The 25,328-nt window shown below is 36.7% G+C and overlaps 1 protein-coding gene across 1 annotated transcript in view; it reads left to right on the plus strand.

Annotated features, from left to right (window-relative positions):
- Positions 1-24,887, plus strand: part of LOC122518815 (breast cancer anti-estrogen resistance protein 1) — a 56,607-nt gene extending 31,720 nt beyond the window's left edge. Inside the window, exons 2-9 of the mRNA XM_043637918.1 lie at positions 5,303-5,452; positions 8,547-8,696; positions 20,575-20,701; positions 21,287-21,587; positions 21,656-22,011; positions 22,104-22,402; positions 22,532-22,888; positions 22,982-24,887. Of these exons, the coding sequence (XP_043493853.1) occupies positions 5,303-5,452; positions 8,547-8,696; positions 20,575-20,701; positions 21,287-21,587; positions 21,656-22,011; positions 22,104-22,402; positions 22,532-22,888; positions 22,982-23,269 (2,028 nt within the window). The 3' untranslated portion in view covers positions 23,270-24,887. The remainder of the gene's footprint in view (positions 1-5,302; positions 5,453-8,546; positions 8,697-20,574; positions 20,702-21,286; positions 21,588-21,655; positions 22,012-22,103; positions 22,403-22,531; positions 22,889-22,981) is intronic.
- Positions 24,888-25,328: the final 441 nt, after the last annotated feature.

Here is a 25,328-nt window from a genome sequence, read left to right on the forward strand (position 1 = left end):
ATATTGAAATTACTAATATTAGGTTTGGCACAACTAAATGATTATGGTTAATTTAATTACTTAATACTTTAATACTTTAATTAATTATTTTAATATGTCACTTTTTGTTCTGTAATATAATATTTAATAATATATATTTAATAATAATAATAATAATATATTTAATAATTAATAATATAATAATAATATATTTAATAATTTATAATAATATATATATTATTATAAATTAATTCTATGCGATGTAACAATAGATATTCTTCATAGATTTGTTTCTACACGAAGCAAGCGTGAACGCGGAAAAAAGAAACAACTTACGATATTGAGTTTAAAAGCCTGAACAAGTTTTACTGTCGACTGGAACTAATAATATACGATCATTGTATTCGAGGTGAAGCCAAAAGACCGGCACGTGCGCGACACCCTTCGTCAAATGCAACGCATCGAAAAACTGACTCACGAAGTTTACACACCCCGCGGTGAGTCTGGGGTGGAGAGAAGCTTTTCAAAGAGAACGAGAAAGAGAAAGATACAAGAGAACAAAATAGTTTGCATACGTAATAAAGAAAGCTAGCTAGCTAGCTAGCTAGCAGGGGGTGGGTTTAGAGAGCAACGTGTATAACAAAATATTGCTTAGGTAGTAGACAGATACGATCCCCGTAATCCGTGGTTTATCGTAACAATCTTGATTTTTTCTCCTCCCCCTTTTTTACTATCCTACAATAATAATTTCATTTACATACACACACACGAGATGATACGATCGGATCATTATTTTTTTTTCATACTCCATTCGACGTAACATTGAAATAATTCGAAACAAATTTAACAATGTATACCTAAATCATTTGATGCAGGAGATACGAAAAGTTGAAAGCTCGACAATTTCTTCGATGCATCTTATGCACCTTTGAAATTATTATTATTATTATTATAACATTATTCTACTTCATTCGTGCGAGGTGGGAGGGGTTTATTATCGAAGTGGCTATTCTCAATAATTTGAAACAAATTTAACAATGTATACCTAAATCATTTGATGCGGGAGATACGAAAAAGTTGAAAGCTCGAAAATTTCTTCGATGCATTTTATCCACCTTTCAAATTATTATTATTATTATAACATTATTGTACTTCATTCGTGCGAAGAGGGAGGGGTTTATTATCGAAGTGGCTATTCTCAATAATTTGAAACAAATTTAACAATGTATACCTAAATCATTTGATGCAGGAGATACGAAAAGTTGAAAAATCGAAAATTTCTTCGATGCATTTTATCCACCTTTCAAATTATTATTATTATTATTATAACATTATTCTACTTCATTCGTGCGAGGTGGGAGGAAGGAGTTTATTATCGAAGTGGCTATTCTTAATAATTTGAAACAAATTTAACAATGTATACCTAAATCATTTGATGCGGGAGATACGAAAAGTTGAAAGCTCGAAAATTTCTTCGATGCTTCTTATCCACCTTTCAAATTATTATTATTATTATTATAACATTATTCTACTTCATTCGTGCGAAGAGAGAGGGGTTAATTATCGAAGTGGCTATTCTCAATAATTTGAAACAAATTTAACAATGTATACCTAAATCATTTGATGCAGGAGATACGAAAAAGTTGAAAAATCGAAAATTTCTTCGATGCATTTTATCCACCTTTCAAATTATTATTATTATTATAACATTATTGTACTTCATTCGTGCGAAGAGAGGGAGGAGTTTATTATCGAAGTGGCTATTCTCAATAATTTGAAACAAATTTAACAATGTATACCTAAATTATTTGATGCAGGAGATACGAAAAAGTTGAAAAATCGACAATTTCTTCGATGCTTCTTATCCACCTTTCAAATTATTATTATTATTATTATAATAACATTATTCTACTTCATTCGTGCGAAGAAGGAGGGGTTTATTATCGAAGTGGCTATTTTCAATAATTTGAAACAAATTTAACAATGTATACCTAAATCATTTGATGCGGGAGATACGAAAAAGTTGAAAAATCGAAAATTTCTTCGATGCATCTTATCCACCTTTCAAATTATTATTATTATTATTATAACATTATTCTACTTCATTCGTGCGAGGTGGGAGGGGTTTATTATCGAAGTGGCTATTCTCAATAATTTGAAACAAATTTAACAATGTATACCTAAATCATTTGATGCAGGAGATACGAAAAAATTGAAAGCTCGAAAATTTCTTCGATGCATCTTATCCACCTTTCAAATTATTATTATTATTATTATAACATTATTCTTTTTCATTCGTGCGAAGAGGGAGGGAGGAGTTTATTATCGAAGTAGCTATTCTCGTGCGACTAGAAAATATGAAGTTAATATCATAAAGTAGGAGGTTGAAAAGTTAGAAAACTTGTATACCTAACATCTATATACGCGTAGTAATATCATAGAAAATAGAAGTAGACGGTTGTGTGTCCCTTGTCAAAATATTAGTTTAGGTACGTCCCACGCCATGATTTAAGATACGTGTGTTCAACACACACACACACACACACACAGGTAGAAGAGAGGTAGTTGTGGTATCTTTCCGCTTTGGTAAGGACACCTTTCGCTTCTAGGATATTACATATCGATCTCGTCTATGTATCTAAGGTAAGCACAATGATATAGTAAAGTAAGTGTTAGTTTTAAGCGTACCAGGAATGTAGATCGGTATATTTTCTTCTCATCGTCGAGGAATTCGGTAGGCGTATTGACGTGGGTATTAAATTCCATTGGGATTAGAATGGGAGGGAGGAGGGGGGCGGGGTGCATGGGGGGGTCAATGCTTGGAAGCTTCTCGAATTGTTTCTTCGATCATTAATTGAAATCACGTTTAATGATCATTCAAATATTTGTATCTTTTATAATTATTATTGTTATTATTATTTGTAATAATTGTATTAAACTTCGTAGAGAATTTGTTCTATCTCTGTTGAACGAGTTGATGCCAACGTAATTTCATATAATGCGTTCATTGTCGAGAAAGATACGTTGGTGAAACGTGTAAATATACTCTCACGTATTTGTACTAATGCGAACGATGCACCTGTGCAAACATTTTCGCTCGACAATGCATCAGCGTTAGCTGATGTCGCTGTTCGATGCAAGAGTCGCAACATCGGCAGAAACGGAATCACGAGAACTGGGTATATATAACTGCATACATAACTGCATATATAACTGCATATGTATTCATACATAAGGTGACGTATGAATGAGAAACGATAAAAAGGGGTGAAGTATAGTCTCAGAAAAAACAATTTACACGTGTCCCACTGTTATCCAAAACAAGAGAATACCTCCCCCAAGGTTCCCATTAAACGTCATCGGTTCTAAAAATCAAATCATTCTTCGTATCTATTGTGAAGTCTCCGTTATTTTCTCCGTTAACGAATCCAGTCCCCTGTCTATCATCGTTTTTCTAATTTACATCATTGTTTTGAGAAAAGAAAATCTCGTTGGCTTTGTTCTTTTCAATTAAACAAGAAATCGTACGTGATGAACTTTGTTCTCGGGATTTTGTTTGTTCCCCCTGCGTGTCCCCGGTTCTTTTTTTTTATACTCGATGTAAAGTAATAAAAAAAATCAAAGAATGTGGTTTCTTGAGTGGAAACATCAAATTTGTCGCGTCAGTGTTGCATACCTGCATTTTACGAATTTTATAATAGGACAGGTACCATTATAATGTTTTGTCTTCATTTTTCTTATTTTCTCAAAATAATTCTTCGAATGATCATAGTGTTCGTACTATTCCGTGTTATCGTATTCCACAGTGTTCTCGAGATGCTAGGATGGGAAGGCTCGCATACGGAACTCGTAATTGGAGGAACGCGTACGATAAATTCGAAACGCGTGACCCGCATAACACGCGTAGTTTCATTTCCCGTTTGCATGGATGTAAAAGGAAATATTGTAAATTGAAACTGTGGGGGCTCCGTTTAGTTGTCACTTGCAAATCTATATCCTGGTTAGAGAAAGAAAATTTCATCGATCTTCGATAGATCGAATAATTTTTGTCAATTGTTTGAACAAAAAATACGAGTTTAAATATTCGCGTTGTGATGGTGGTGGTCATGTTGGTCATGTTGGTTACAATATGAATTATGTTTGACGGGAAGTAATGAAACGAATTAAACGGAAACAACGAAAACGGGAGTTTAGGTGAATAAAGAAATAAAGTGATGGGGCGCCGTGTTTGGAATTCGTCAAAGTCACGAATGAAATGACATCAGTGTTTCTAACGCGCACAGGAAAAGGGAAAATAGCAACGAGTGAAATCATTGTCTCCCATCAGTCGTCGTTTAGTTTGCCGCCGTTTGTTCTGTTACTGCGATGCCGAGGCATTTCAATTGAACTCACTTTAGAGTTAAAAGCGTGCGAGAAGCCACCTCCTCCTCCTCCTCCTCCTCCTGCTGCTGCTCCACGGTTTCCTCGTAAACTGCATCGTCCGAGTTGCATCGTCCGCAGCAGCACTTCGGGCGCGATTCTTAAGTGATCGTTGACAACTAACGCGAGTTCGGTGCGAACGGGAACTCGTCTCGAAATAGAAACTTGAGGGAGACCAAGTTAAAACTTTATGGATTTAAATTGAGCAAAGGGATAGTCGCCGTATCCAATTGATGCGAATACTCGGTTATCTTGAACTATACAAAAATCTACTTTTTTTATTTTCAATTATTTCCAACAATGTACGAAAACCTGGCATTCTATATAATAACCGATATTTTTAGGCAATCTATGAAATATGAGAATTATTATGCATTCCATAGAATGACAAATGATATTTAGGCAAAGTATGAAAAAAAGGCTTATAATATAATTATATATATATATAGTTAAATAATTAATAATTATATAAATGACAATGTTATCGTGAACTATACAAAAATGTACTTTTTTTATTTTCAATTATTACCAACAATGTACGAAAACCTGGCATTCTATATAATGACAAATGATATTTAGGTAAAGTATGAAAAATAGGCTTATAATATAATTATATAGTTAAATAATTAATAATTATATAAATGACATATGTGTGTGTGTGCACTTTCCTTAAAAATACAAATATTATTCTGAAAAAAATGACGAGTAAACGAATCGGAGATTAATTGTTTCATACTTTTGCCAGTTAACATATACAATACAATAAACTTCATATTTTTATTTCCACGAAGAGAAAAGTATTACAAAATATTCATCGACGATTCCCATTCGTCAATCGATTAAGTAGGAAAGATCTAACGAGCCTAACGCTAAACTAATTATCATTGTTTCCATTCTGTTGCAGCAAAAATGCGTTAAAGCACGAGCATTGTACGACAACATAGCAGAAGCACCGGACGAGTTGGCTTTTAGAAAAGGTGATGTTCTTACCGTGTTGGAACAGAACACGGCAGGTCTCGAAGGCTGGTGGTTGTGCGTCTTGCGAGGTAGACAGGTAACAAACGTACCCAAACGTACCTTTTATTTTACTTCTTTACCTTCTAATTTTCCTCCATACGTTTTATTAGTTCGTATTATCCTGGATCGATGTTAACTTTCAAAGAAGAAGCAAAAAAAAATTATTATTACTCAATAGAAGAATGATTTTTATGTATGTGTCATTCCATTATATCATTCTAAGTTCCCCCCCCCCTCTTCTCCCTTTAATAATCATCGCCATTGATATCTTCCATCGTAAATCATCGGTCCACTCGTTGTACAATTAGCAATATGGCTTTTCAACGAGAGTCCTTAAATTACTGCAATCTTTCACGCGGATTATATTCTACGGTTGTATACGTCGTATGGAGAATGATCGTTACCACCACCACCATCATCATCGTGTTACTTGTATTATATACTTCTTACATCTTTCATAGTCGTCAAATGCATTTACGTAATGTTAAAGCTTCCGCGTTTTTCCATTAGCCGATTCTGCACGTTCTATCCCGAGTTTAATGGACGTATACTTATTACGTATACTTGCATACACTTGCATACACTTGCATACAGTTGCATACGTGTCTAATTGTAAGTATCTGTCATAGATATTTCATATGCTTCTATATAGAGACATTTAACTTGAAGAAATTTTTGTTCACACGTAATAAAGATATACAAGCGAATAAGTATACTGACTATTTCATATCTTTTTGTTCGAGATCTTGAAATAGATAAAAAAGAAATATATCGTACGTAACACAACCCATTGTATTCTCATCTCTTTTAAAGTTCGACATCTGTTCGTGACATTTTTACAATGTAACCACGACCTACGGAGTAACCTCGTTACGAAAACTTCTCAACCATGGAACGAAATATTCTTGAAACATGCCAAAGTGTCTATCAAAATTTGAATAATTCGTAACAAGTACAATTGTAATCACAAATAAATCATTCGTCGTTATTACGGAAACGTTTCGACGTAAATTTCGTGCTAAATTTGTTTGTTTCCACGATATTTTGATGGAATGATTTATTTGTGACGTGAACGCGAATTATCGAATACGTATTTACATATGCATAAGCATCAATTAAAATTTCGATATATTTTATCGTATAATTGGAAATTTGAATGAGTAAGGAAAAATGTCAGTATAAAAAAAAGAAGTAAAAAGAGAATGTGATGCATCTGAAGCATCGTTAAAGAAAATGATCTTGTTGTTATGCTTGGTAACAGCTGTTATATATACTGCGGAAAATTTTAATAGATCCTACCCTCTCCTATACTGTTTGAATTTTTCTTTCCTTTTTTTTATTCCGAGCCCTCGGGTGCTGTCTTGCTATTTTCGATGATCTCAGCTAACCATCCTCCTCCTCCTCCTCCTCCCCACTCCCCACTCCACTTTTATCACGATTTAATCTTAGAAATTGCACGGTAAAATGTACTATACGATGACGACAAGCATAGTAGTAGTTAATATAGAAATAATAATACCCCACATTGCACACAGGGAACAATTTAATCGAATTTCCGTTTTGTATACCTCTACGAGCAATCGTAAGCAATCCGATTGTGAATTCATTAATTTGACGTGTCAAATTAATGACCGTTTCAACGATTTCCAACGTGTCAGGATAATCAGTAGAATGTATAATTCAAATTTCCATTTATTTCTCTTTGTTTCAAACCGTGTACTCGTCGTTTATAATGCTTTCGTTAAATATAATTGCTTGTCAAGCTAAAGTTCCTCTTGTCAATAACAGGATTCCGGAATTTTCGATATTACAAATCTGATCAAAAAAAGAAGACGAAAAATACTCATTGAACGTAACAATAGAATCGATTCGTTTCGTTCTTTCCATAAAGATGACAAGGTGCATCCGATAAATTTATATTCAAACATTTAGCATTGTTTTAATACTCGTTGTTCTCGTGACAAATTTTAGAAATTAAAATTGTACCTAATTTCGAAAAATTAACTGACTTGCAATTCGAATTCGATAGCTGCGAGTATCCATAAAAAAGAAGACGAAAAATACTCATTGAACGTAACAATAGAATCGATTCGTTTCGTTCTTTCCATAAAGATGACAAGGTGCATCCGATAAATTTATATTCAAACATTTAACATTGTTTTAATACTCGTTGTTCTCGTGACAAATTTTAGAAATTAAAATTGTACCTAATTTCGAAAACTTAACTGACTTGCAATTCGAATTCGATAGCTGCGAGTATCCATAAAAAAGAAGACGAAAAATACTCATTGAACGTAACAATAGAATCGATTCGTTTCGTTCTTTCCATAAAGATGACAAGGTGCATCCGATAAATTTATATTCAAACATTTAGCATTGTTTTAATACTCGTTGTTCTCGTGACAAATTTTAGAAATTAAAATTGTACCTAATTTCGAAAAATTATCTGAATTTTATTGCAATTCGAATTCGATAGCTGCGAGTATCCAAAAAAAGAAAAAAGGGTTTATAAGATCCCTTCGTACCCTTTCGCAACATCGATACAAGTCAATACTCACGCGTACTTAGAAACTGTGTCCCTTTAGAGTAAAACTACGAGGATAATCGGCTTGAAAAGTCGACACCGTACGACGAGAGAAGGAAGGGTCTCCCGTTTATTTTCGTTTCGATTTCGTGGAATTAGGAGAGAGTTTGGTGAATACGCGAACGTCTAATTGGGGTGCGTTTCGTTCCGTTTCTCGAATTTTCTCGGTGGCTATTAGAAGCACAAGGAAGAGGAGGAGGAGGAGGAGGAGGAGAGGGGGTCTTTTCAACGGTACGAAAACGTTTCAGGAATATTCCACTAAGGTTTCAAGCGTTTTCAGCTCGTGAATTGTTGCCGAAATATCACCGTGTCTCCTATCGAAATTTATCATCAAACTACAATCATTTAAACACTCTAACAAATAATAATATAATAATCAAATGAGGATCACATGATTAGACTTTAAAGAAAATATAAATTGTATTATATTAAACATTTTTAATATAACAATTTTTTATTATATAATATTTTTATTATATAAAAAAATTTTTTTATTATATATATACATTTTTATTATATAAAAAATTGATTATCTTTCTTGCCGTAGGGAATCTGTCCAGGAAATCGATTAAGAATTTTGGCTGGGCAATATGACACCGGAGGTTGTTTGCTGGGTAGCAGAGCTGATTTGAATATTTCCGAAGACGGTCTACAGAGGCACGGAAAACGCCGTAGCTGGCACGTACAACCAAATAGGGTAAGTTTTCTTTATCCTCATCTTTATCTTTATAATATAAAACACATTTTACAATGTATACGATCTTTCGTATTCTATCGTTAATAATAAATAAATAAAAAAAGAAAAAAAAAAAAAGAAAAAGAAGAATAAAAATCTCTGTCTCTTTTCAGAGAAAGAAAATCCTAGTAGGAGGGTGTTGAATCACGTTCTGATTAAAAGTAGGCACTTTTGAATGAACCAACGTGAATTTCAAAGAGAGATTATATCAACGGTGTCATAAATTTAATCACCGTATAGGTACTTTTACGCGTATCCTTCGATATCAACGTGAAATGCTTTTTTTTTTAAAAGCGTCGTATAGGATAAAAGACACACACACACACACACACACATTCTTGTTCTATCTCTTTTTTGTCTCGTTAAACGAAATATCATCGGATAAAATCGTGAGTTTTAATGAAACCACAACGAGAAACGTAAGCCACTGGCTCTCGATGTGGCAACGACGACAGCTGGCCATCCTAAATTAATTCATTTTCTATTTGAACGGGGGGGCTCAATTTGACAATGGCCGACCATGGGTTACGTCTATTGTTCTTGTCGCGTAGGAAAAAGTCCCATTTTGATTCTCCCATAGAACAACCACCCTGTGTTAGGCCAACAAACCTAAACACACCGTGGAGGAAAAGGGGAGCTGTCAAAATCAGCTGACTAGCAGCAATTCGACGATCCTACTCTCTCTCTCTCTTTCTCTCTTTCTCTCTTTCATACCGTCTGCCTTTGGCATCGTTCGACAGCTGCAATGAACATCAATTTCTAACGAAAGCGAATATTCCATCTACCGAACCCTATCGATTATCCTTCCACCCCCGTTTCCAACCCCTCCCCGAAGTAAATTACACTCGAAATAATTAACTCGGTAAACTCGCAAAGCGAATGTTAATTACCGTCCATGGTAATTAAAGATTATCGAAAGTCGAGTGGTAAATTGTGTTTGTATCCGTGTGTATCGTCTTTTAACATATGAGTGTGTGTGTGTGTGTATGCGTGTAATTCGTGTTCCATTTATCGATTATTATACGTTTTCACGATATAAAATTACGATTAAAAAATGTAACAAAAATATTCTTCGAATTTATGACTCTCGGGTTGGGGGGGGGGGGAGGCATACATTTTAATGGAAAGTGAAATTTCGTAAAATTTTTATTCTAAACGTAAGACCATACCTATACACACACACACGCATAGCTTTTTGGTAAAAATTTACGGGCGATATATAAATTCTTGAAATTCAATCGACGAATTTTTCTTAGAAGAAAGAAAGAAAGTGGAGAAAGTCAATTAAGAATAAAAACGACCGACCGAGATTAAAGAAAGGCAAAAGGAACCCGTCGTATTCATTAAAATAACGTTTCGTTTTAAAACGTTTATCGTTTTCCAACGAGCAAACGAAATTTTCGTTTCGTACTTTGCAATATTCATTCGTGGATTGGAATAAATCAAAAGTGGGGAGAGGAGACAGCTCGAATTACGCAACGGCAGGTTCATTCGTTTTGCAAAGGAAGAAACAATCTTGTCGTGAAAGTTCTCTCTCTCTCTCTCTCTCTCTCTTTCTCTTTTGAGTGCAGATTGTAACTCGCTTTACCTTTATTCCTTTTCTTCTTGTTAGATAGTCGCGCGAGTTGGTGCGTATTTTTGGTACGATTGGTAGGAGGTGAAAGAAGAACAAAAACAAGAAGAACAAGAAGAAGAAGAAGGAGAAAGAGGAAGAGGAGGAAGAGGAGGATGCAAGAGGAAGCTTCTCGGTTTCTTGCACTCGGCATTTTCTCAAGCTCTTCTTGTTTCAATGACGAGTCCGTCCTGTTTTTTGCTCGGATGCGTTTCTTCTCTCTCTCTCTCTTTCTTTCTTTTTCTCTTTTCACGTTGATGACGGGAATACGACCGGTGGAGGAAGAGAAAACACGTTTAACAGTCTACATTCCCCCCTCCCTCTTTTCTCCGATGAAAGGTCAACGTTACGAACGAACCAATTCCATCTTCAGTCATTTTCAAATTCATAAATATATATACGTACAGGTGTCGTGAAACGAATCGAAAGAAATTGTCAATGAAAAAATGTAACAGATGTTTAAATGAGAGAAACGCGAAACGGTTGTCTTCTTCCTTGCGTGACGTATCCTCCTTTACGTAATGAAAGAGCAATTAACGATACAAATAACGTAAAATATACAATTGAACAACCGTTATCGTGACAATAATAAAAAAGAATGAGATAATTTTTCGCAATTTTTGTAGTCAGAGATTTAAAAGCAATTTGTTTCTTCGAAAATTTTTCTATCGTCCGATTATTTTTCTTATACGCACGTAAAGAATACAAATAACATAAAATATATAATTGAACAACCGTTATCGTGACAATAATAAAAAAGAATGAGATAATTTTTCGCAATTTTTGTAGTCAGAGATCTAAAAGCAATTTGTTTCTTCGAAGATTTTTCTATCGTCCGATTATTTTTCTTATACGCACGTAAAGAGTACAAATAACGTAAAATATATAATTGAACAACCGTTATCGTGACAATAATAAAAAAGAATCAGATAATTTATCGCAATTTTTGTAGTCAGAGATTTAAAAGCAATTTGTTTCTTCGAAAATTTTTCTATCGTCCGATTATTTTTCTTATACGCACGTAAAGAATACAAATAACGTAAATATATAATTGAACAACCGTTATCGTGACAATAATAAAAAAGAATGAGATAATTTTTCGCAATTTTTGTAGTCAGAGATCTAAAAGCAATTTGTTTCTTCGAAAATTTTTCTCTATCGTCCGATTATTTTTCTTATACACACGTAAAGAATACAAATAACGTAAAATATATAATTGAACAACCGTTATCGTGACAATAATAACAAAGAATGAGATAATTTTTCGCAATTTTTGTAGTCAGAGATCTAAAAGCAATTTGTTTCTTCGAAGATTTTTCTCTATCGTCCGATTATTTTTCTTATACACACGTAAAGAATACAAATAACGTAAAATATATAATTGAACAACCGTTATCGTGACAATAATAAAAAAGAATGAGATAATTTTTCGCAATTTTTGTAGTCAGAGATCTAAAAGCAATTTGTTTCTTCGAAAATTTTTCTATCGTCCGATTATTTTTCTTGCACACACGTAAAGAAAGAAAGAGGAGTATCGTGAAACGATTTACGAGAAGTTGATTCTGTAGGATACTACCCTAGAAGGAGTCCTCCTTGTCCTGTTCCGCGTATAAAGATCACCGGTGCCCTTATATGTCGCGGGTCCAGACAATGTCCACCTCTCTTCGTCCCTCCTTTCTCTTTATCTCTCTTTCTTATACAAACACAGACACGAACATACCACAAACACAGACAAGTTGGTTGGGTTTGTCGGTCTTTTCTCTTTTTCCACGCGAGAAAGGCAGCGTCAGAGCGCGGGATCAGAGTAAAAGAAACACCACCCGCACCACGTAGGTTTCAGTCGTACGTGGTGCACAAAGTGGGGTCGTCCCAGGAGTCATCTCGATGGAATGTGCGGGAGACACGGTGTGATATTCAAACTCAAAGAAAACCCGACAGTGTGTGTTTCATCGTTTGTGCATATCCACGCACGTTTCCCTCGTCATATTTCACATCTCGGCCCATTGTCTTTTTCTAGCTTCTGCGAATCATCTTCATCAAACATCTTAACCCACGTATATTAAAGCAAGTATTCAATTAGAGACGAATGGGGGGGCTGAGCTGAGCTGAGCTGAGCTGAGTTGGGCTGGGGTGAGGTTGGGTGAGGTGGGGTGTTGGAATTTTCTTGGAAATTCGTCGGAAGTAACGCGTCATCATCCTGCGAATTTCTTCATCTACCAAAGAGAAGTAATCGAGATGAAGAAGAAGAAGAAGAAGAAAAAAGATGATCTTACTCTACTTAATGACGTCATCCTCGATAAAATTGAATATCGTAGAAGGATGGTGTATGGTAGTGTAAACGAATCACCCTGTAGAAAATGATGGTAGATGAGAAAGAGGAGAAAGAGGAACAGGAGGAAGAGAAGGAGGAGGAGGAGGGAAGAGAAAACATAGGAGCATTCTCGACGTAGGCGAAAGTAGCTTCATGCTCCGACGATGTTAAATAGAATAACCAGATCGTACCACAGTCGCTTCCCTCGGTCAGTAGCAAAAGCAGTAACGTAAGCTGACTTTTCTACCTTGGACGTACGCATTTACAAAGATATGCATGCTATATACGTACATATATATATTACATTACATATACATGTATATATAGATACGTTGTCAAACGATAAAACTACTTGGAACGTCGATAACCTGGAAAAAAAAAATAGAAAAAAAGAATAGACTGACCTGTTCTAACTTTGATATTGAGTATATCTACACGTTATGCTGTATACGTAAATTAACGGTACTCTAACTTTTCGTAACTTTTAGTCACGTTTAAAGAAAAATTCAATCATATTTCGAAAGGTACCATTCGATAGATTTTCTTTTTATCGATCAAAATTGTATGAAAAGACTAACTTGGAACGTTGATAATCTGAAAAAAAAGAATAGACTGACCTGTTCTAACTTTGATATTGAGTATATCTACACGTTATGCTGTATACGTAAATTAACGGTACTCTAACTTTTCGTAACTTTTAGTCACGTTTAAAGAAAAATTCAATCATACTTCAAAAGGTACCATCGATAACCTGGAAAAAAAAAAGAAAAAGAGTAAAAGAAAAGATTAACTTGTTTTAACTTTGATATTGAGTATATCTGCACGTTATGCTGTATACGTAAATTAACGGTACTTTAATTTTTCGTAACTTTTAGTCACGTTTAAAGAAAAATTCAATCATACTTCAAAAGGTACCATCGATAACCTGGAAAAAAAAAAGAAAAAGAGTAAAAGAAAAGATTAAATTGTTTTAACTTTGATATTGAGTATATCTGCACGTTATGCTGTATACGTAAATTAACGGTACTCTAACTTTTCGTAACTTTTAGTCACGTTTAAAGAAAAATTCAATCATACTTCAAAATGTACCATCGATAACCAGGAAAAAAAAAGAAAAAGAGTAAAAGAAAAGATCAACCTGTTTTAACTTTGATATTGAGTATATCTGCAAGTCACGTTTAAAAAAAAATTCGTCAAATGTATCATCCACAGATTTTCTTATCGATCAAAATTGTATGCATTACAAAGTTTATGTTTGATAATTACTTAAACGTAACGAAAAATATCTAATACCAGAGTCGTCTATCGAAAATGGAAAAGTAAACTGAAAAAAAAAGGAACAAAAAAAATATAAAAAATAAGAAGAGATGGGCAGCATCCCATCCGGTCTAGGTTTAACCGAGGGGAATATCCATGATTAATTCGAGAGGAACGCAAGTTGCGTTCCTAACTCTGACAGGGGGAACGTCGACGGGAGATATCGCAAAGTACGACACTGGCTGACAGCATGAAATCGCAAAAATCTTCTTCAACGTGACCGATATCCTCTGGTGTCGCTAAATAAAAGCGCGCGTGTGTGTGTGCTACACGTGTATCTGTGTAACACACTTCTACATTACATTCGCGTGTATGTAAAAATGAACGGATGGATGGATAGATGGATGGTTGGACGCGCACGTGTTTGTGTGTGTTTGTGTTTGCGTGTTTGTGCTCGCACGTTCAACGAGCTGTGAGCTCGGGGCGAAGGATTCTTAAAACCGTCACTGTCGGCGGCAGGCGAACTGCCACTCTCCACCGGCTGAAAATGGCATGGAAAAAGGAAGAACGTGTCATGGCGAGGCAAGATGAAGCTGCGAGTCGAGGCCAGGAGAGACGAGAAACGAGAAACGAGAAAGAGAAGGAGAAAGAGAAAGAGAAGGAGAAGAAAAGAGGAACGGCAAAAAGGATGAAGAAAAAAAAAAGAAGAAAAAAAAAGGTTCGAACGAGACGCCGACCAGCCGAGTCTCTGGGCGTGGGCCGAGTAGTCTCTTTAACGGCTCGGTATCAATGAACTGCGAAACTCGTTCGCGTGGGATTATCTACTCGTGTCAGTAGTAGTAGTAGTAGTAGTAGTAGTAGTAGTAGTAATAGTAGTAGTAGTAATAGCAAATCCTTTGGTCCGGTAAATGGATCGATGATATAAATCGTTTACTTCGGTGTGAACGTGAACGATCGATAAGAGTTGGATGGGCGGATAGTTGGTTGGTTGGTTGGTTGGTTGGATAGGATGGATGGATGAGAAAAAAAAAAGGAAGGGAGATAAACCATCAATATTAATCGATGACTCTTCTTCGGGAGTCTGATTTTTGTTTCTTGTTTTTTTTCTTTCTCATTCTATACCTACCAAAGTTACTCAAAAGACAACTCAATACTTTAACCGAATGATACTTCGTTCCGTGATAAAGAAAGATCAAAGTGACGAAAAGTTAAAATTTATTTCGTCTAAAAAGGATTGCCAGAAAGACAAGACATTTTTTCGTATTATTTTGTCCCCTCTTCGTGCAGTTTATGTTTTTTTCTCTTTCACAATTCTCCCCCGTTTAAACCGGTGTTATTTATTTAGTTGTATCTTTTAGAATATTCAGAAATGTCTGTTTTTGATACGAAGAGAATAGAAATTTGATGATTCCCGTCGTGGTTATTATTATACAAATTGTGGGGAAGAATCCTTAAGGGTTGTTGCCGTTGGTCTCCCGAGAAAAGAAAAATCCTTATCGTTGGCTGAGACAGGCCCGAAGGTCCTGCCTGCCTTCCTGCGTACAAGAGGAGGAGGAGGAGGAGGAGGAGGAGGAGGAGGTGGAGTACCTCCTTTCGCGTTTCCATGGAAACCGTCTTTCTCTCTCTTTCCCTCTGGGTTCCCTCCGATTCCCTCTCGTTCCCTCTCTACCTCACGCGCATCCGTGGGGTAATACGCCTTTCACAGTTAGCGTCGCGACGCTGGTATCGACCGACGTGCTACCCCCCCCCCAACTCCCACCCTCATTTCCCCAAGCATCCCTTTTCCTCTTCAACCTACCCCTCTTTTTCTCCTACGTTCTACTACGCGTACTCACTCGTTACTATAGTACTACATACTACTATTCGATTCATACGAACAACGAACGTAATAGTGGAATCGCATGCGACTTTAATTCAGAAAACAGAAACTAGCTATTGTACATTCTCTCTTTCTCTTTCTCTTTCTCTCACTTTTTTTTTCTATTTTTTAATCCTCTCCTGGTTTCCATCCCTTTTCCACTTTTCATTCTGTCGGTGGTCAGCCACCTTTTTGTTTCTACGCCATTGGCAAAAACCTTGTAATTTAGGGATAGCTCACGAGTTAATTACTATGGTGCACGGTATGGAAGATAATAACGATATCCCTTGATGGGGGAAAAAGGGTGTAATAGGTTATAAGGAAAGAGAGAAGCGTAAAAAGAAACTTGACGGTTGAATGGATAAAAAGGTTGCTATTAAGAGATCATTTATCGGAAAGATAATAATTTAAAGAGATATCTAATATCGTTCGATGGTTATAATCGATTAAAACGAGTGAGAAAGAAACTGTTAATAGTTAACGGGAAAGTATTTTAACAATGTAACTTCGTTCATCGTTCCCATTAAAACGTATCCTTGCTTATTGAACTCATAATCGGGCTCATGAATTTATGTATGCGTTATGCAAATTCGATTTAACAGAGAAACCACTCGACCTTCTCGCGAATGACGTCGTCTCGGTTTCTCAGTTTCTGTCTTACGAGACAGAAAGATTATCTTCGTCGAGACGGAATAAAGAAAAATCAAATTCCGCTTGATCGAACTTATGCTAATTGGTTAACTCAAATCATCGAACGCGTTGTACATTAAGGATGAAGGATTTTTATGGGGTTTTATCTTTCATTGGTAACACGAATGACGACTGACGTTAAATGTTGAAGTTGTTGTCGACTTTTGTGAACGGCACAGGGGACTCAACGATATCCACGATTCGATTCACCCTGATAAATGATCACCAACGCCCATGAGATACACAAACACACAAATACACACATATGGGCCTACCCCAACTCTAGAATTGACTTCAAATTCTACTTGATCGAACTTATGTTAATTAGTTAACTCAAATCATCGAACGCGTTGTATATTAATGATAAAAGATTGTTATGGGGTTTTATCTTTCATTGGTAACACGAATGACGACTGACGTTAAATGTTGAAGTTGTTGTCGACTTTTGTGAACGGCACAGGGGACTCAACGATATCCACGATTCGATTCACCCTGATAAATGATCACCAATGCCCATGAGATACACAAACACACAAATACACACATATGGGCCTACCCCAACTCTGTAGAATTGTCTTCAAATTCTACTTGATCGAACTTATGTTAATTAGTTAACTCGAATCATCGAACGCGTTATATATTAATGATAAAAGATTGTTATGGGGTTTTATCTTTCATTAGTAACGCGAATGACGACTGACGTTAAATGTTGAAGTTGTTGTCGACTTTTGTGAACGGCACAGGGGAGTCAACGATATCCACGATTCGATTCACCCTGATAAATGATCATCAACGCCCATAAGATACACAAACACACAAATACACACATATGGGCCTACCCCAACTCTGTAGAATTGACTTCAAATTCTGCTTGATCGAACTTATGTTAATTGGTTAACTCGAATCATCGAACGCGTTGTATATTAATGATAAAAGATTGTTATGGGGTTTTATCTTTCATTGGTAACACGAATGACGACTGACGTTAAATGTTGAAGTTGTTGTCGACTTTTGTGAACGGCACAGGGGAGTCAACGATATCCACGATTCGATTCACCCTGATAAATGATCACCAACGCCCATGAGATACACAAACACACAAATACACACATATGGGCGTACCCCAACTCTGTAGAATTGACTTCAAATTCCGCTTGATCGAACTTATGTTAATTGGTTAACGCGAATCATCGAACGCGTTGTATATTAATGATAAAGAATTTTTATGGGGTTTTATCTTTCATTGGTAACACGAATGACGACTGACGTTAAATGTTGAAGTTGTTGTCGACTTTTGTGAACGGCACAGGGGACTCAACGATATCCACGATTCGATTCACCCTGATAAATGATCACCAACGCCCATAAGATACACAAACACACAAATACACACATATGGGCCTACCCCAACTCTGTAGAATTGTCTTCAAATTCTGCTTGATCGAACTTATGTTAATTAGTTAACTCGAATCATCGAACGCGTTGTATATTAATGATAAAAGATTGTTATGGGGATTTATCTTTCATTGGTAACACGAATGACGACTGACGTTAAATGTTGAAGTTGTTGTCGACTTTTGTGAACGGCACAGGGGAGTCAACGATATCCACGATTCGATTCACCCTGATAAATGATCACCAACGCCCATGAGATACACAAACACATACAAACACATATACATGGTCCTACCCCAACTCTAGAATTGACTCTATTCGTGTGCACTCGAGTAAACCTCGTATATCTTATAGTTTCCCATACACACGTATATATCTGCACGAACGTTTCATACGTTACACCTACACACATACGTTTTGCATACATGTATGCATGTATTATGTATAAGTGGTTTACATAGCTCGCATACATGGTTGCTCGTCGATCACAAACTCGATCTTTGCTTTCTCCTTCCAGGCCGATATCGTGACTCAGAACTCGACTCGATCTGATTATGGTCGAGTTTACATCCTGGATCACGAATAAACGGATCACGCAGACTCTCTTTGGGGGATTCGTTTCGTAAAAATTGGGGGTGGGTGGGGACGACGTGCGTGCGTGCGAACAATGTCCAAATCTAACGCGAATTGTACTCCTTCAAACGAGATTATCTTTTGATTTATCTGATTTATATTCGAGTCAGAAAAATACGACAATCGAATTTCTGATATGTCCCTTCTTCCTAATGGAGGAAGAAACTGTGTTCAGTGTTCAACACCGTGAAATATTCGTTCAATCTTAATACTCAAATTATTTTTATTTTGATATGAATGAATGAAATAATCAAAGAATTCGTATCGGGGTTGAAAGTACTCGTACGGTAATTCGAGAAAGAAATTTTTCTTTCTAATGGAGGAAGAAATTGTATAGTGTTCAACACTGTGAAATGTTCGTTCAATCTTAATACTCAAATTATTTTCATTTTGATATGAATCGATGAATGAAATAATCAAAGAATTCGTAACGGGGTTGAAAATACTCGTACGATAATTCGAGAAAGAAGTAGATTTATTGGAATTTTCTAAGTAACATCGTAAAGGAATATAAATTGAGAATAACAAGAAGAAAAAGGAACATTGATGGAAAATCGTTGAAGCCAAAAGGCAACATCGTTCACCGCGGGCTCTCAATCGCGGTTTATCGAGACACCGAATCGACAAACGCGATTCGAGGAAAAGGGGTGTGGCAGCAGGTTATTTCGAGGGTGGACTCTACCGCCTACCGCTGATAAGGCTTGACCTAGATTCGAGCTTACAATCCTCGACGCTTGCAACCCTGAATTCTCTTCCATTCTCCGATACCGGAATATTCATTTTGCATCGTACTAACCTTTTTTTTTTATTCCTTATTTACAATTTTCAAAAAGGTACAATAAAAGTCATCCTAAATTTCATCCCAAATTTTTTCACAACAATTTCATTATTAAATTATGCATTATTAAATGCATTAACAACAAACGTTGTTTCTATTTTTATTTGTAGCATCTTGAAAGCCTCGAAATATGTTTAACACGTTCATAAAAATACGATGAAGGACAACTATAACATAAAAAAAAAGAAAAGAAAGGAGATAAATTCTAGAAGTCACGTAGGAATGTCAAAAATTTGAACCATCTCCCAGGGGTGGAGTAACTGACGTGGTTTTTCAAAGAGGGAAGGGGGGAACAAAGAAAAGAAGAACAAAAGTGTAGCACGCTTAAGCATAACGCAAGGGTTGAAGAGGCTCTATTATTGTAAAGCAGCGGACGATGAGCCAGAGATTGCACTCTCGAGGGACCAACTCTCTCTCTTTCTCTCCTCTTTCTTCTCTTCTGCTCTCTTTCGTACAGTCCATTGCAAATACCCTTATTCTGTCATCCCTGTCGTCTGTTCGGGTCTTTCCATCCCTTTTCCACGACGAAATTGTATTTTCTTGGTGAGTTTGTGTGCTTTTACCACGTCAAATGAATGCATTTGCATGCACAAGAAAATATGTGCATTGATATATTTTATGTAATACGATTTAATACATACATGCATATGCATGTATTAAAACGATTACGAAAAAACCTAAGGTCCAAGGGTTTTCGTTTTACGCATAGAATTCAATTAACGATCCCGTTAGTAGAATGAAGTCCTTAACGATAAGAGTACCACTCGAAATGAGTCCTTGAACCTACCCACCCCTTCCCACGAGTAGGAAAGAGGAACATCGATGATTGGCGCTCGCTTAGATAAAATCGTTAATCCCTTGTTGCAGTTTCAACGTCAACGACGTTCTCGTCAAATCCTTTTCTACAAAATTATATTTTATCAGTCTCAAATGGGAATTCTTTCTTCCTTCTTCTTTTTTATTTGTCCCCCATAAATGATAATCCCGAGGGATGGACGTTTATTGACAAATTGGTAGGGAACAATAATATTTCGATGAATTTTCTTTACCAGGAGTTAATCGGGAATAACACATCGGATCGAAATTTGTGCGAAGGTTAAATATCCGAAGGGAAAAACGATGTGTTGGGGGACTGGAGGATGCTGATGGGGGATGGTTTTTATCCTTTCATCCGATTATTATTAATTCCGTTGCAATCGAAACGTTGTTATTTGATCTATCTCTTTGTATGATTTTTGTCCACAGGTCGTGACACCGCAAAAGTGTGGCGACGTGTACCTGTACGATTTACCAGCTAGTCGCGGAAGTCCTGCACCACCATCCAGACACGATTCACCCCTCAATTCGAACAACGAACATTTGCACAATACGGGTAAAGTTTGAAAACTTGATCTGCAAAATATGTTAGAACTATGATTAATATTTTATATAATACGCGATTATTATATCTCGAGAAGAAAAGAAAAGAAAAAAAAGAAAAAAAACAAGAAGAAAAAGGAAAGGAAACGTATAATTTGTAAATAGTCGTAGAAGAGAAACCGTGATTTATCGCATTCGGTTCGAGAAATGGGAAGAAACGAGTACGGTGAGGCATCTATCTATCAGGAAACAAGACGATCGGAATTCGATAAGCCGATGCATTACCTCGAGATCTCACGGAGACATTTTAAACGATCCTCGTTCTATAGTTGGAAACATAACTTCCTGGTAGCCGGAGGGAAAATTTCGCGCTTCGATATCGTCGTCGACAACAGAGTCCGAGTGACCTCGTTTAAAAACTCTTACCAAACGTCACGAGCATCACGATAATTCACGATAACCGTTGCTTCGCGCCAACCTACCAAGTATTTTCTAAGATCTAATCTATCTTAGACACATATCTTTTCCTTTTGTTTCTTGTTCAACTCGAGTAACCAGAATCTAGGATGATGATGATGATGATTTCGCACATTCGCAGGACGATACATGACAAGCGCCAGAAGCTCGGTCGACAACGGTGGAGATGTGACCGACTGTTACGACGTACCACCTCGTGCAATTCCTGTAATTCCTTCCCCGGCGAGTAGTCCGAGTCCTGCACCATCTTGCTACGATATTCCAAGGCCACCGACATCCTGCACGCCAAACTCCAATTGTTCCGGTGGTTCCGGCATCACCCCTTTAGATTGTTACGACGTACCACGACCGTTGCAACCATTAACACCGAGTAGTTCGGCTTCCAGTTTGACCAACGATGGATCGCTCAGTGGATCCAATAGGTAAAATACACCTAACCTATATTTCGTCGAATACATTTGTTAGTTTATTCTATCTGATTATTTTCCAGGTCGAGTCTCGCCGCTCCAGATTACGACGTGCCACGGCCACGTCTTCAAGCATCGTCGTTACCATCGCGGCACAACACACCGGTCCCTAAAACGCCAACGCCACCGCCACCTCCGATGCAAACTCAGCAAATTTACGACGTACCGATGAACAAGGAACTACCATTGGAATTGGACGCCGCGTTGGAAGGCCTTCAGAGGTTGCAGAGCGAAGCTTCATCAGCGATAGCAAGGTTATTGGGCTTCGTCAGTCCAGGCTGGAGAACGCCTCAACGATTGGATGCCACCTTGATGGATTTGAGGCTCGCAGCTTTGAGACTAAGAACGTCTTTGCACGATCTCGCTGAATTTGCCGAAGGTATTACTCGAAACTTAATCGACTAAATCGGATTAAATCTTAACCAAATGAATAAGTTCGATCGATTGAAGTGGTCCGCATTACGCACGCAGGTACGCTCGGTAACGCGGCCAAAGCGCCGGACAAGGGGCTGGCAACGAAATTACGGCCCCTGGTTAAGGCACTTCGTGACTCCGACAAACTCGTGCAGGAAGCCGCCACCGAATTGGATACGATGGAATGGGACGCGGGTAAGCTCTGTCGAGGTGGTGGCGACACGCCGACACCTACCAATGGGCCACCACCACCTTCTTCCCTTTTGCCAACGGTTCAACCGGATCCACTCGATCAGCTGATCGCGTGTGCACGAGCACTCACGGAAGACGTTCGTCAAGTCGCCAGTTTCATTCAGGTGAGCATCTTTCAATTACGATAACGCGAATGAACTTTCATTGTCCTTTCTATGTTCTATTCACGTTTCCAAAAATAATTATATCACGATCCCGATAATAAAACATTCTCTCTCTCTCTCTCATTGTAGGGAAACTCGACGTTATTGTTCAAACGATCCTCCATTATCTCAACGGGCAGCAGCAACAACAGCGGCGCCGGGGAAGACTACGATTACGTTAATCTCGATTCGAGAGAGGTCGTCGCTAAACAACGGGAAGAATTGAGGGCATCCTTACCTCAAGAACTTCGTAGCAGTTACGATCTGCTCGTATCCGAGGCGGACAATGCGGCCATTCAAATGCCACCCACGACACCGACGCCCATGGATCCCAACGACAAACAATTATTGGCATTCTACGCTGCTCAGGTGATCACGCACGGTGCACACCTAACTCATGCCATTGACGCCTTCTTGCAAACGGTCGAACATAATCAGCCACCCAAGGTGAGAGTCTCGCGAATTCACGAATTGTTGATATCCCGTTTAGATAACTAATACAATTTTTGATTATTATATATTGTTGCATTTATTGCACAGGTATTTCTGGCCCATGGAAAATTCGTCGTCCTCAGTGCCCATCGACTCGTTCACATTGGTGACACGGTACACAGGAATGTTACGAGAAACGACGTCAGAACGCGAGTTCTTCAATGTGCTAATGCACTGAACGAGGCACTAGCACAAACCGTATCAAAGACCAAACAAGCGGCACAATTTTTTCCTAGCGTTACTGCAGTACAAGAGATGGTCGATAGCGTCGTTGACGTTTCTCACCTGGCCAAAGATCTCAAAGTTGCCATGATACATGCCGCGCAACAGCCATGAATGTATTCTTGCATTAGCAACCAATCGTGCGATTGGATAATTAAAGTATGAGATGGATTGAGGATTAGGGAAAGGGAGAGAGTAAAGAGGAAAATCAATGTCTTCTACAACGTTTTGTAGTAAATCGAAGAAGATACTTGAAGGATCCTACGAAATCCTACGAAGAAAATCAAATAGCGTCGTAATATTATCGACCGATCGTTAAAAGTTTAACTATGACTTCAACTATCCTGGATTTTGACGATTGAACGAGTAAGATTTATAGTCGTTGGACGTGTCTTTTTGAGATGAACGGATAATACGAAAAGGGTAAATGTTCTCGGAACTTGAACGTGTCTCCCCTTTTTTTCGTCTTTTTAAAGATAAGGAGTATCTAGGCCTATGATTTATTTAGAAATATGCAACTGCCAAAGCACAGGTATAACAGTAGGGTTGAAGGGAGGCCAATTAAAAATAAAGAAAAGGAAAAAAGATAGAAAAGAAAAAAAAAACAAGAAAAAATTACAAAAATTACAAAAACCAAAAAAAAGAAAAAAAAATACAAGAGTTTATATAAATGTATTTGAGAATTAAAAAGTATCGTAGTATTTTATAGAGGAAACGTAAACGTGTCATTTTTCGAGTAGATGCGAAATCCGTACGTCGATTAAAACAAAATTTTTGATCATTTCGTGCTAATTACGAGAGAGAAAGCTGCGTCAGGAACCAATCGTAATTTGCTAAACAATTAATTAATTACCTGCCATATATCGAACTGCCTTTGAACGTTTCTGAACAATTTTGATGGACTAAAAAGTAACGAAAAAATTTACACAAGTTAATTATTAAATAATATTTAATAGTATTAATAATAATAATAATAATAATAATAATAATAATAATAATAAAAATGATGATGACGATGATGATAATAATAATAATGATAATAATAATAAAAGAAAACACAGAGAGATCGGATTTTCTTTGAAACGATCAAATTCACTCTAAAACTATTGATTGATATTAGTTTAATTAATATAACGTACATTTTTACGTAACGCAACATCTCAAATTTTATACGAAATTTTTACGATGTCGGATTTTCTATCAATATTTTATATCGGTTCAATGTGTGTCTTTTTATATTATATTTCTACAGATCTTCCATTACAGCCTATAAAACGAAGTTCCGAAATTCTAAATAATTATTAATAAACGCGACACGGATCAATAGACATTGACTATAATAATTAGTGCTACGATTTAACAAAAACAAAAAAGAAAAGAAAGGATAATAAATAGAAAAAAAAAATATGCAGCAAAGTTCCATCTTCCTTCGTTGTTACGACTCGAAGGATTTTTACTTGAAGTATCGACGCGAAAAACCGTATTTATATATATAAATATTGGTCATTCGGCAGCAATTTTGTGATTAATACGATCGTTTTTAGAATGATTGATATCTTAAACATCGGAGCAAAATCAGCGTGCGCAGCTGTTCGAGCACAAAAACATAAAAATACCTCAGCAGATTTTGCGACGCCTAATTGCTATTAGAGTACGAAATTGTACGTTAATGGTGATAGTTTATATCGCACTTTATTTTTTAGAGATTGTATAACCGAAAGAGAAAGAGAGAGAAAGAAAGAGAGAGAGAGAGTGGGAGAGAAAGAGAAAAAGTAAAAAAAGAAAAGAAGATAAAAGGATAAGAGAATAACGTAAAACGGATGTTATCTCTCGCTGACAAGCCGTGTATTATAATTTATTGGCAGTGTTCTGTAAAATATTGCATTTGTGCGACTATATAGCGTTCTTGTATATTTAGAATTTACATATATATATATAAAACATATTATATTAGATCTGGGAAAAAGAAATGTATTATTTTGACGTTGAAATAAACGTGGATTTCTTTTTCCCAGAGTTAATATAAATGGTTAAACCATTAGGTGCTCATCATACATGTCGATTCATTGTCTCTTTGAAGACACCAATACAAGCAGTAATATGTATATCAATTGATATCCTTTGTATACAACACGTATATTACTGTTTTAATTATCTCAGTATCGTTTAATGT

The sequence above is a fragment of the Polistes fuscatus genome, unplaced genomic scaffold, assembly GCF_010416935.1.
Source record: "Polistes fuscatus isolate 324 unplaced genomic scaffold, CU_Pfus_HIC Scaffold26, whole genome shotgun sequence".
Taxonomy (NCBI): Eukaryota; Metazoa; Arthropoda; class Insecta; order Hymenoptera; family Vespidae; genus Polistes; species Polistes fuscatus.